Source organism: Apium graveolens, chromosome 8 (genome assembly GCF_009905375.1).
Source record: "Apium graveolens cultivar Ventura chromosome 8, ASM990537v1, whole genome shotgun sequence".
In the NCBI taxonomy this organism is placed as follows: domain Eukaryota; kingdom Viridiplantae; phylum Streptophyta; class Magnoliopsida; order Apiales; family Apiaceae; genus Apium; species Apium graveolens.
In genome coordinates, this window is record NC_133654.1 from 51,283,628 (window position 1) to 51,298,410 (window position 14,783).

A 14,783-nucleotide genomic window follows, 5' to 3' on the forward strand; every position below is an offset into this window, starting at 1 on the left:
AACTTCACCATTTTCCAAACTTGGCATGGAGGCGAGACGAAAAGAACCGACATGTCAACAATTCCTACCACATGGACCTTGTTACCAGTAAAGCCATACAACATGGTGCGAGAATTTTCCAGCCTTCGATCACCGAGGTCCATTCTTGCGAAAGCATGGTGATATAGAACGTCGACATAACTTCCATTGTCTACAAGAATTTTCTTGACGGTGTTATTACCTACCCTTGTGGTAATGACTAGGGCTTCTTGGTGACCCTCGAGGAGGCCAGGACGGTAATCATCGTCGGAGAAGGATATGACTGGAGAAGGATTTATCCCCAGACTCTTTATAGCCGATGAGTTAATATTAAATACCCCTCTTGCATAGTTTTTACGGGAGTTATTAGAGAGGCCACCTGCCAGTACACCGCCAAAAATGACGTTGATAACACGATCGTCGTCACTTCTATGATCTCGTTGATGCACATCTTCGTGTTGTACATAATGGATAAGTTATCCTCAACGAATCTTGTTTTCAATGAGGTTGCTCAACTGGAAACATTATTCTGTTGTATGGCTTGTGTCCTCATGCTAATCACAATACCAGGAACTTGGAGGTCGGTCGGGTTTTATTGGCCTCGGAGGTCGATAATCCGGTTCAGTTTTCAATAAAGCTAATATGGTTGCTTTTTTAGCATTGAGCTTAGTGAACTCTCTTTCGTTCTTGGGGCGGGGTTTCCATTCTCTTTCGCGTCTGTCGCGTGGTGAAATGTCATTATCTCTTCGAATGTCACTTTCGCTTTGCCTCGGGGGACGGCGATATTCCCAATGTCTGTCATTTCTTGGAGATCGAGGGCTATAGCTTCGGCGGCTTTCGTATCTCGTCGAACATCGCGGAGATTGAATACAACTGATCACCTCCTATAGCATCATGCGATGTTCGATGATTTGGAATGCGGCTTGGAGAGTTTTTGGTCTTTTCTCGAATATTTCTTTTAAAAGGAGGCCATGTCTCGATTTTCCGATGTCTGCTGTGAGGAAATTAACCACCAATTGTTTTATGAGGCCAGGAATTTATGCAATTTCTTCTCAAAAATGAGTGAGGAAGCTTCGGAGACTTTCACTGGATCTTTGATGCATAGTCATAAGAGAAGTGGTAACTTTGATGCCCTTATAACTACTTGAGAAACGAGCTTAAAATTTTGATTTTAAAGTTTTCCAGGAATCAATGGAAGGTCGGGGTAAGTTGTTGTACCATCGGAGTGCATTTCCTTGCAGACAAGTGGAAAAGAATTGGCATCGCGCAATTTCTGAGTGACCAAAGAAAGTCATTCGATCGTCGAAGGTGTTGAGGAATGCTAAGAGACTAGATGGCTTGTCAAAGTGGTCGAGGGCTGGTGTTTTCAATGTTCTATCGATACGCACCTTCTCAACAACTAGTGACAGGGGGCTTTCACTGACGCTCTGAAACCCTGATTGATTGCGCATTAGATTACGCATATGTGCTATTTCTTCTTGCATTTTAGTGAATTTTTCATGAAAGATGAATTATATGGACTCAGTTCTATGGGAGACGTCGACAGATGACGTTGTCGGCGCTCGCGTGGTTGGGAGTACGTCGACTCTGCGGACGGTTCATACTCATATTCGGCATCATCGTCCTCGTCATAATGATGATCTCCTGGCCCCTGATTTTCTATCGTTGTTTGCTGGAGTTTTTGACGTAATCGGTGAATTTCGCGCTGCCGCTCCAGCTTGGCTTTGGAGGAGTCCAGTCTCGCGTTCCAGAAGTTTGAGTTCCTCATCTGAGTAGGATAAATCCTCCGGTTCTTCAATTTTTTGTGTTTTTAACCGCTCTACTTTTTCGAGGTGAAGTCGCATATCGCTGGAGAGTACTTGTTTACCTTTTGACGTCTGAATTCGTAATTGCCAGTCTGATTTGAATTTTCGCTTCTTAGCTTGCAGCTCTGCGTTAGTTGAATTTAGTGGTTGATCGTGAGAGGCTCTTTCCGGCAGAGGAAACAGGCACTTCGGTTGTAATGCCGGTTGTTTGGGCGGCGCTTGGTCGCCGTGGCCTTTAGGAACGGTGGAAATTTCTACCACCCGCTCCTTTACCTGAGTTGGTCGGGCTTCTTTCGGATCAATCTCTTCTACAATCATCTTTTGGTCGGATCTCAAGAATAAAATTCCTTCTAGCACCAAATGATGTACCCGAATATTTACCTAATATATGAGACTATTATTTAAGGAAATTCGCTCTTTATTTAATTGTCCAACCCTTTCAAATAAGGTTGTGATTTTATATTTACCGGGAGTTCCAAAAGGGCTTTTCCTTTACAAATGGGCATATGGGGCCTTGACACAAATGTTACATAATTATTACAATTAAGTGTTCTTGGGCCTTCTTCTTTAGTCCAAGTTCCAACACTTCTTTATGAAACTCTTTCTAGATTTAAATTCTATTATCGTTTTTCTGTAATGCTACGTGAGCTTTTTCATTATTTAGGTAAAAAATACTAATTATATGGCGACCTCCCTCATAGCAAGGTATGTTTCTGAGGTGGCGCCTCCACTATTTGTGAGTTCTATGAGAAGGCATTGCATAATAAAAGTGCCGGACACAATCCATGAAGATGAGATGGAGTTCTCTTCGTATGGTGATTCCTTCTCTGTCTTTGTGAAAAGATCATCGCGGCCTTCATCCTCTGCTGCTGCTCTAGTTTCAAATTTTACAAACAAATCCTGAGTTTCTTAGTTAATGATCAGCTATTTCGTTATTTATGTAATGTTTAATATAATTTTCATTTCTGTACGAAAAACCAATTGTTAAGTCTGCATTCAAGTTTTACTAGTTTGGCAGCCTCAAATTTCTTCATCTAATATATAACAAAACATTACCTGCAGATTTTATCTCTTCCTAATTAGCTAAAAGAAGCACTTGTGTAACCAGATTCGAACTCCAAGTCTTTACTAGAAAAAGATGACATACAGGTATATATATATATGTTGACAACATTGCTCGGAAGTTAACTTAAATGTAATGGAGATAAGTGAGCGCGAGATATGCAGCCATCACCGGCAGAATTTTATTATTTTCACGCTTCAAAACCAACATCTACACCTTCGAATCTAGGACAACTCAACTCGGATTTCTTGTCTTCAATATAGACAAAAAAGGACATGTACTTGTATATATTTTTCTTATTTAAACCATAGAATGGGTACATGTATATAGATTAAAGTGGAGATTCAAGGTCCTTGATAGGTACACGAGAATTCTTCACACTTTCGTCAGTTTCAACAACACTCAGCGCATGCAACACTTCGGGATAAAGTAGTATCCTATTCTCTGCATACACCTGCCCTTTCCACTTTCTCATCGCCAACTGTTCCCCCAGCTCTACAGCCGCTGCCACGGTCTCTTCCACAGTATCATAGGCCGCATCAATAATTCCCTTCTCCACTGCCATCTTGGCTGGAAACTTCTCGGCCTTCAGAATAAGGTCACGCCAAACAGCTGGACTTGAAACTTTGGCCCTTATGGTGGCCCTGACATAAGGGGTAGTAGGCACTATCTGATTATCGTTATAATCTAGGTACAAATACCCACTGTCCTTGCTCATGAATCTATAATCATGCATGAGGGTGAGAATGACACCAGAACAAGTGGCACTGCCATTCAGAGCGGCAATGGTTGGCAGAGGGAGAGACATGAAATCAGTAAAAAGAGATCTTATTTTGGAAATCAATAACAAGAAATTTTGTTTACTTGATATAGAGAATTCCAGGTCGCCCCCATTACAGAAAGTCGTGCCTTCACCTGTCGTGATAAGGGCTGCAGAAGAGGAAGGTGTGGCTGTGATTTCACATCGAATGCGTTGAAGAGCAGCGGAGATGGATTCTATGAGAGATAGGGTGAGACGGTGTTCATCATTTCCAGTAAGTGTAAGAATGTAAACGCTTCCGCGTTTCTCTAAGGTGCACATTCTTGATGCCCCTTCTCTAGGTTCTAATTATCAAATTGATGAAGGCTCTTCATTGAATGTGATGGTATATATACTGTGCAGTAAAATTCTTGAAGAAATGGTTTAATATACCAGCAGCCTCTTTGATGTTCACAGAAACATACTCAAGAAAATCTGTTTTTACTGCACTGTATACATGGCGCTGTGTCAAAAAGTCTATACCAGCAGCATCAAGATGCTGACAAAACTAAAAATCTGATTTTACACGTGGGCTGCAATTACTTAAATTATTGTGTTTTAGGACACCAATGTATACTTAAAAGGTCACCTGTTCTGAGTCTTAAAATTCAGCCGCCCAAGTCTGATAGAAGTCAATTAAACAGGGCCAGAACTATCTGTGTAAGCAGAAATTTTTAAGTCTAAAAGATTCTGCTCTCAGAAAATAGGGGACCGGAAACTGTGCAATAATATTGAAGGAAACATTAGCTTCTAGACCATTCTATTCTAAAAATTATATATATATATATATATATATTGCTACTCCAATAGAAACCAATTTAGAATGGAAACTAGAAATTAAATAATTTTCTTTTTAAAATTAATTCGAAATATAACATATATGTTATGCAAATCGATCGTTGAGAGATATAGAAAAATATAATTAAATCGGATTTTTTTTAAAAATACGGTTTGACGGGAAATATCAAATTAAAAAGAAAGGGGAAAAGCTAAAATTGAGTATGGAAGGGTGCAGGGTAGTTGGATGATGTGATTTAGGGATAGATCTAATGACTTAAATTAGTTCTAAATTTCTATTTTAATTTTAATTTATATTTAATCATTCTTATATATAGTCAATTAATGTGAAAATTACTATATAATCAAATGCAACTCTTTTGACAGCAGGTTTTGCGCCAAAGAACAAACTAATGCATTTATTATAACATTTATTATAAAAATATTGTACTTGCTTTTGGGTTGAATTTGAATTTTTTTAAAATTGCATTTAAGTTGTAAACTCATATTTTCATGATAAATTTTTAAGTATTGTATACTTGTAAATTTTTTAATAAAAAGGTATTTACATGCAAACAAAATGAATACCTTTATTTCATTAATTAGTAAAATGAATTTGTCAAACTTTATTATAAACAAAATAAAAAAGCCGTACTCATGCAGGTTAAATGTTATCAAATATATGTATTTTAACTAAACTTGTCAAATTAATTCATTTTTGTTCTAAAATCAACTTTTTACTTTAAATTTAGAGTGAAAACAAAATATTATAACTTAGAACTGACCCAGAATGTGTCACAGTCATGCATGATACATGACCGCAACCAGAGTTGTTTGAAACACGTTGTTATTTTATGTTGCGCCCACTAAACCGGAACTAAAGTTGCTTCACTTGCAGAAATTTATCGTGTAATCACGATACTAAGATCTATGATATCTGCGATTCAAATTTGTGTAAAGGCGAGGAAATTAGGGTTACTTCTTTTCTTTTTGTCTATCATATTTGTAACTGTTAACGCACATCTAGTACACAGCATATATAAAAAATGGATTTAATGCTTAGATGAGTACAAGTAAATTTTTAATATGAATGCACTCCCTTAAATGCGTATTTAAAAATATTTTTCTCAAAAAAAATAGAAAGGGATACACAATCTTCACTAACATTACTCAAAAAAAATAGGAAGGAATACATAACATTCACTGACATTGAGATCGATATAACATGTTCCACAACTCCAATCTCTCTTAATGTTTAATAAGAATAATTTGATTTTAAAATTTAATAAAAAAATGTACACGTATAAATGGACACTTACCATATCAGCTCCAAAAAAATTAGGATGAACATGATATTTACCAATCAATAATATTAAAAATACCAATTTGATATCAAAATGGATCTCAACTCTCCAATATTATACATTATATATTTATTAGTTACAAATCAATTAATAGTAGCAGACATCCTGCATTTATATTAATTTTACCAATCATATAAATTTCACGAACCATATTATTTCAAATTATTCAGTCAAGAATGTCACATTATTTGGAGTTTAATACAAAATTTAGCAGATCTAGCACCACTCAGTCAAGAAGAGTGTTTATGCCTTTTTTGATTGAGATTCTTTTATCGGTTACGGTGAGCTGAATTGGCACTCCGCGACGAAGTCTAATAAGGCATGTGCTTTCATCGCGGCGCGAGGTGTAAATTCAATTTTGAATGGCTCAATTCAATGGTCCAGGCTGCCAGTCTACCTGTCATATCTAATTTGTGTAGTCACCGCTTTAGAGATTGATTTGTCATGACTTGTATAGGACGCCCTTGGAAGTAATGTCGTAGTTTCCTGCTTGCAATTATCAAGGAATATACCATTTTTTCCACTTAGGGGTATCGAGTTTCGACATCTTTCAACATGTGATTGATGTATATACTGGGAATTCTTTACCGTCGACGTCTTTGACATGGACTGCGCCACTGTTTGGTCGCAGAAGGAGAGATAGACTTTCAATTGTTCACGAGGTAAGGCTCTATTTAGAATTGGGGTTCTTACTAAGAATTCTTTTAATGCTTAAAAGTTGTTTCGAGATTAGTCATCCTTTTCGATTTTTCGGGTTTTAGACGCTTCTTTAATGACTTGGAAGAACGGGGGCATCTTTTTTACGCTTGTGAAATAAATCATCGAGGGAGGCGATGCATTCTGTCATCTTTTGGATTTTTTAACAGTTTTCGGATCTTTCATATCTGCAATATCTTTAATCTAGGATGAGTTTGCCTCGATACCTCGCTGGGAGTTGAGGAAACCTAATATTTTCATGATGTCATGTCGAATGAGCATTTGGCTGGATTTACTCATATATTGTGTTGTCTTGCATTTTTATAAGGTGTCTCAGAGGCCGGTGATGTGAGGGGCAGCCGTTTTAGATTTTGCGATCATATCATCCACCTAAATCTCGATGTTTCGACCTATCTGAGAATCAAAGATTGTATCCATCATTTTTTGGAAGGTTGCCCCTGCATTAATCAATCCGAACGACATTTTTTGTAGCCAAAGACCCCTCTGTATGTAATGAAGTGTGTTTATTCTCAGTCTTGACTGTCCATTTTGATTTGATTATATCCAGAGAAGGCGCCCATGAAGGATATGAGCTCATGTCCAGCCGTTGCGTCAATCATTTAGTCGATGTTTTGGAGTGGATAGTAATCGTTGCGGCATGTCCTGTTGAGATCGGACTCATCAATGCACATTCACCATTTCCGGTTACTTTTCTTGACTAAGACACATTTGCGATCTAAATAAGAAATTGCACTAGTTCGATGAATTTAGCTACGAGAAGTCGAGTTAGCTTTTCATCGATGGCTAGGCATTTTCTTCTGAGACGGACATTAGTTAAATGAGGGTCGACATGGAGAGAGTTTTGATCTATCTTTTATGGGATTCTTGGAGTATCATTGGGAGTCCAAGAAAATATATCTACGAATTCACGAATTAGAGAAATGAGTTATGCCTTTAGATTTGAGGGTAGATTTTTGCCAGCATTTATAGTCTTGTCAGGACAACCTTCGACGACTTCGACATTTTCCTTTTCACCGACAGGCGAGCAAGTTGGTTCTTTCAGTGTGTCGAGAGTTGTTTTTGGGTCAATTTCCACTACTTGATTGATGGATTAGTCCTTTGTCTCAAGTTTCTTTGGGATGACGGTGGTTAGATAGCATTGGTGAGATGAAGCCTGATCCCCGCATATTTTTCTTATACCAAATTCTGTTGGGAATTTCATTTTTAGGTGTGAAAAAGAAGCGATTGCTTGAAGTTCCGAGATTGTAGTATGTCCCAATATGGCATTGTGACTGGAAGAGGCACTGATGATGTGAAATTTGACAATTTTCTAAATTTGGCATGAGAGTGTTCCAAACAATACAAAAGATCTATTATGCCGACAAATTTGACCTCAGTTCCTGTAAATTGATATAAAGGAGAATGAGTATTTTCTAGTGTTCTTTCGCCTAAATCCATTCTTACAAAGGCGTGATGATATAATATATCAACAGAACTGCCATTGTCGACAAGAATTTTTTTAACTGTGTTTGTTCCCACTTTTGCAGTGATGACGAGGGCGTCTTGATGATTCCGTATTATTCCTGGGATGTAATCATCATCTGAGAATGAGATAACGGGAGATGGAGTGGGCTTAGGTCTTTTATGAAATTCGGGATTGATGTTGAATATTTCTCGGACGTATGACTTTCTCGAGTTATTTGAGAGTCCCCCAGCGGCGTGACCGCCAAATAATTACATCGATAACTCGATCATCGCGATTCATGTCATGATGAATGTGGCTCTCTCCCTCGATGTAATGGACAAAATGTCCTTTACATATTTCGGCCTAAATAAGATTGCTTAGTTGAAAATATTCTTCCGTGGTATGGCTAGTATCTTCGTGATAATCGCAGTAGCGAGAGTTCGGGGGACGATCAGTTTTCATATGCCTTGCTGGTCGAAAATTTGGCTCAGTTTTCAAGATATCTAGAATTACAGATGAATCAACTATGAGTTTGGTGAACTCTTTTTCAGGCCGATCTTGAGGTTGCCATCGTTGGTCAGAGTATGACCTTTGATCTGAGTATGGTTTTATTGTGGCCGATCCTGACATCTGGGGGAGTATTTTTCCTCACGCTGGACCTCTCTTTGAGCTGGAGATCGTCAAGGGGAGTAAGTACTAGTTCATTTTTCTCTTGGTTATCGAAGGTTGTAAACCAGGTTCTGTCATACCGTTGTGTTGATCGTCTTGGTGATCAAATACTTTCGACAACTTCTTGTAGTGTCATGCGATGTTCGAATATTTGAAAAGTTGTGTGGAGATGTTGTGGATGTTTTTCAATTAGTTTTTCCAAAAATATGGCATGGGCGACTGTTGTCTATTCCTGCGGCCATATAATTTACAGCTAAGGATTCTTCCAAGTCAGTGGTTTCTGGTAAAGCTTCATGGAACCTGAGTATGTAGCTTCGCAAAGATTCACTAGGACGTTGACGCATTGTTATTAAGGAGGCTGTGACTTTGCCGCCTTTATAATTGCTGGAGAATCTTGTCTGAAATTTGCTCTTTAAATTTATCAAGGAATCTATTGATCTTGACGGCAAGTTGTTGTACCAGGGAAGAGCGGTACCTTGAAGACACGTGGAGAATAATTGATAATGAGCTACCTCAGAGTGACCATAAAAGGCCATTTGACCGTCAAAGGTGTTTAGAAAGCCCGATGGGTCTGTTGATCCATCAAACTATTCGAGGGCCACAGTTTTTTGTGTTGAATCGATCTTTGCCTTCTCGATATTTTGAGCTAAGGGGCTTTCCTCCAGGGTTTCGAACCTCGATTCAGTATGCACCAAGTCTCTCAATTGAGCCACTTCCTCTTGCATTCTTAGGAGATCTTCTTGGGATATGGTATCCGTTGACTCTGTTCTTTGTGACATGCCTCCCAATGAAGTTATTTTCGTTCGACGAGGTCTTGAGTAGTTTGATTCTGTGGAAACTTCCTCCTCATCGTAATAATAATCTTCATCGCCCTACTCTTCGAAGTTCTCTTGTTCATCGCCCTCTCCGTGGTTTATCCAAGTTTACTGTAATTCCAATTATAGACGTCGTATCTCTCTAAATTTTTTGAGCTTCATTTCTAGATGTCGAGTCTTGTGCTCCAGTAATTTCAGCTCCTAATCAGAGCCTTTTATTCCTTCCACTTCCATTTCTCTCTCGCGCTTTCTTTGTTGCAGTTTCTGCAAGTGTAAACGAGCATCACTGGCTAAGACTTATTTTCCTTTCTCTGTATAGACACGCGTACGAGTTTCCGGAGTGAGCTTTTTTATACTTTTGATCGGCTGTTTATGTTGCCTATATCCCTTCGTTGGGAGGTCTTCTCCTACCGAAAACAAATGCTTCAGCTGGAGTGTTAAAGGTCCTCGGCTTTTGTCTGGTCATAGTGTTGGATCAGATCTAGGGACGGTTTGGACTTTCGTCATTTTTTCTTCCATTCCGGGATCTATTTCTTTAACAATCATCGTTAGGATATCAATTCTAAGAGTTATTTCTAGCGCCAAATGATGATCCTAATATTATTTGTATTGTTTACTATATTCGAATTATATTACTAGAATCATATTTAGAAGAACTACTGTTTATTAATATTTAATTATTCAACCCCTTTTTAGTAGAGCAAGTGTTACATTTTTATAGGGAGTCCTTTATGGACTTCCTAAAAAGGCTTTTTATAAGTGGGTCTTTTTCTATTACATTATTTCCTTCCTATTTCTATGTCTTCATTTCTTTTGGCTCTTTTCTTGGTCCAACAGAACGTGATGGTATATTTACTGTGCAGTAAAATTGTTGAAGATAATATACCAGCAACCTCTTTAATGTTCACTGAAACTTATTCAAGAAAATATGTTTTTACACATGCATTGTATACATGGAGTTGTGTCGAAAAATCTATACCAGCAGCCTTTTTGATGCTGACAAAACTAAAAATCTGATTTTACATGTGGGCTGCAATTACTTAAAGTGTTGTGTTTTAGGTAGGATTCTAAAAGTCGGCGATTAATCATTAATTAATCTTTATTCGGTATAAAATTAAATTGATTAAGGAAAAATTGGGCCAAAATTTATTTTTTATGAAAATCGGTCAAAAATAAAAAAAATGAATTAATCGGTCAAAAATCGGTTTAATCGATCAAAAATCGGCCTTATTAGTAAAATTTTTAGAAATACTTACAAAAATAAAAAAATAAAAAATGTAAATTTGTAAAAAAATTAAGAAAAATAAGATTCTCGTATATATAATTACTATTTTGATGAATAATAAAATTTCTTAATTTTATATTTCAAATTTACCTTAATTCATAAGTTAGATTTTAATAATATATTTACTTTAATAATATTACATGTTTTAAATTTATTTGTATAAAATTATATAATATATATATATATGTATAATTAAAATAGTAAAATAATTACATATATTATTATTTAAAAATAAAAAAAAATTAACTCTGATTATAGACACAATTAATCATTCCAATTATTTTCAAGTAACTAAATTTTTTCTGAACGGGATTTTCCCGAATTAAGTCCAATTTTTTACAAGGACACCATTGTATACTTGAAAGGTCACCTCTAGCGTGATAGAAGTCAATTAAACAGGGCCAGAATTGTATGTGCTTGCAGAAATTGACGGCTGCTAAAACATTCACACTCTCCGAAAATTATGCAATAATATATGTCTTTATATTAAGCTGGACAGGAAACTATATGCAATAATATTGAAGAAAAAGGAGGCTGCTAAAACATTCTACTCTAAAAATTATATATATATAGGGCTACTCCACTAAAACCAATTTAGAATAGAAACAGGAAACCAATACAAATCGATCGTTGAAATATGTAACGGGAAATATCAAATTAAAAACGGAGGGGAAAAGCTGAAATTGGGTGTGGGAGGGTGCAGGTAGTTGGGTGGTGTGATTTAGGGGACCATTAGATTGGGTATATCTAATGGCTTAGATTAGTTCTAAGTTTCTATTTTAATTTTAGTTTGTATTTGATCATTCCCACATATATATCTATTTTAATAAAAACTAATTTAAATAAAAAATAGAAACCAAATAATTTTTTTAAATTACATCGAAATATAACACATATAATATGTAAATCCATCGTTGAGAGATGTAGAAGAATACAATAAAATCGGATTTTAAAAAATACTCGGTTTAACGGGAAAAATCAAATTAAAAACAGAGGGAAAAAACTGAAATTGGGTGTGAGAGGGTGCATAGTAATTGAGTGGGGTGATTTAAGGGGAACCATTAGATTAGGTTAATGTAATGGCTTAGATCTGGTCCTAATTTTTATTTTAATTTTAGTTTTTATTTAATCATTCCCTATCTATATATATATGAGAAAAGTTATATGGAGACCACATTTTCATCGGAGATCTTGGAGACCACATATGTTCTGCAATCAAAATAATATAAAATATATTATTTTGTGAAGTATGTTTTACGAGTATCACTAATTAATTAAAATTATTGAAAATCATTTAAGTTTAATAAGTAGAATGTGTATGTTCTGCGAGTTGAACAAATGTTTTGCAGAATAAAATATTTTTGTAATGTTTATATGCAGTATATATATGATATTCAAGATTTTGAATAAAATAAGGATCTTTCTAGAGCATGATTGACAAAATAATATGTTTTGCAATATTTTTATGCAATATTTAACTTGCAGAACATAAATATTTTTATTTTATGTTGCCCCCACTAAACTGGAACCAAATAAGGTTACCTTTTTTTCTTTTTGTCTATCATATTTGTAACTGTTAACGCACATCCAGTACACAGCATATATAAAAAAAGGATTTAATACTTAGATGAGAATAAGTAAATTTTTAATATGAATGCACTCCCTTAAATAAGTATTTAAGGATATTTTTCTCAAAAAGAATGGAAGGAATATACAACTTTCATTGACGTTGAGATATCGAAATAGCATGTTTCACAATTCCAATAGCTCTAAATGTTTAATAAGAATAATTTGGCTTTAAATTTTAATAAAAGGATGTCCAAGTATAAATGGATAATTAAACATATTAGCTCCCAAAAAATTGGGATGGACTTGATTTTTACCAATCAATAATATTAAAAATATAAATTTGATATCAAAATGGATCTCAATTATATTTTATATATTCATTAGTTACAAATCAATTAATAATAGTGACATCCTACATATTTATATTAATTTTACCAATCATATAAATTTCACTAATCATATTATTTCAAATTATCCGGTCAAAAAAGTCACCTCATTTAAAATTTAATATCAAATTTGGCAGATCTAGCACCACTTAGTCAAAAATGCCATATTATTTGAAATTTAATAAGTATAAATGGATAATTAAACATATTAGCTCCCAAAAAATTGGGATGGACTTGATATTTACCAATCAATAATATTAAAAAGATCAATTTGATATCAAAATGGATCTCAATTATCAATATTATGTTTTATATATTCATTAGTTAAGGAAGCTTCGATCTCGTAGGGATAGGCAGGGCATTCAATTGTACAATGAAGTGAGATGGAAGTATCTGAACTTACTAGAGAAGCAGGAGATTTATTGGAAGCAGAGGGCTAAAAGTTTTTGGTTGCGAGAAGGGGACCGTAATACTCGTTTTTTCCATAAATATGCCTCGACAAGGCGAAAAAATAATCTGTTACAGGGCATAAAAGATAGTGCTGGTGAGTGGAGGGAAACAACAGAGGAGGTTCGAGATGTGATTCAAGACTATTTTGTTAATCTATTTAAAACGACATCTCGGGACGGGCATTTATCTGACAGGGACATTGTGCAACAAGTATCGGAGGAAGATAATGTGGAGTTGCTTAAAGAGGTTACAGCAGAGGAGGTTAAAGAGGCTACATTTTCGATGCACCCAGACAAGTCACCTGGACCGGATGGATTAAATCCGGCATTTTTCCAATCCTTTTGGGGAGTAGTAGGTGCTGATGTGACGAGATTTTGTCAGACATATATGAATACTAGTATGCTTCCGGAGGGTGTTAATCAATCATTAGTCAGTTTGATACCAAAGGTCAAAATTCCGCAGAAAATGGCAGATCTTAGGCCAATATCGCTATGTAATGTCTTGGTGCGTATTTTATCTAAAGTCATGACTAAAAGACTCAAGTCGAGCTTAAAGCGGATTATATCAGATTAGCAAAGTGCGTTCCTGGAGGGGAGATTATTAACTGATAATGCATTGGTGGCCTATGAGATAAATCATTATATGAGAAAATGAACGCAAGGAAATAATGGGGTGGTGGGTTTGAAGATTGACATCTCTAAAGCGTATGATCGTTTAGAGTGGGGTTTTGTTCATAATATGATGCGTAGGTTTGGGTTTAATGAAGTCTGGATTGATAGGGTGCTGAAGTTCATCTGTTCGGTTTCATATTCGTTTCTGCATAATGGGGAAGTATTTGGTAATGTGGTGCCTCAACGGGGCTTACGACAGGGAGACCCAATATCACCATATATCTATATAATGTGTGCTGAAGGTCTTAGCGCCATAATAAGAAGAAATGAGGAGGCAGGTTTGATTCATGGTTGTACTGTGGCGAGAGGGGCACCTAACATATCGCACTTACTATTTGCTGATGATTGTTATTTCTTTTTTAAAGCGAAGGCAGCAGAAGCGAGAGTAATGAAGAATATATTGGAACGATACGAAAGTATGTCTGGGCAGATTGTAAATTTTAATAAGTCCTTGGTTACGTTTTCTCCAAATACGACTGAGGAAGATCGAAGGGAAGTCTGTAATCGGTTAGGTATCAGGGAAGCTAGTACACCTGGTCGTTACCTGGGTATACCAATGCACATAGGTCGTAATAAGGTGGCTGGGTTTAGTTTTTTAACTGAACGAGTTGAACAGACGCTTCAAAGGTGGAATAATCATTCACTGTCGAAGGTAGGTAAACTTACGTTGCTTAAGACAGCAGCACAAACCATTCCTAATTTCTGGATGGGGCTAATGTTAATTCCAAACGAAGTATGTGAGAGGATTGAGAAGAATATGAATTCTTTTTGGTGGGGAAATGGGAGTCGGAGTAATGGCATTAAGTGGATGTCATGGGAGAAATTGTGTACTGTTAAGGAAGATGGGGGGTTAGGATTTAGAAAGTTGAGAGAGTTCAATGTGGCTATGTTAGCTAAACAAGCTTGGCGGCTAATAAATGGAAGTAATCTGTTGGTGACTAGATTGATGCA

General features: G+C 36.2%; 1 protein-coding gene across 1 annotated transcript; it reads right to left on the reverse strand.

Annotated features, from left to right (window-relative positions):
- Window positions 1-3,217: 3,217 nt before the first annotated feature.
- Window positions 3,218-3,967, reverse strand: LOC141679571 (enoyl-CoA delta isomerase 1, peroxisomal-like). The gene has a single exon (XM_074486038.1). The coding sequence runs from the start codon at window positions 3,965-3,967 to the stop codon at window positions 3,218-3,220; it is 750 nt and encodes a 249-aa protein (XP_074342139.1).
- Window positions 3,968-14,783: the final 10,816 nt, after the last annotated feature.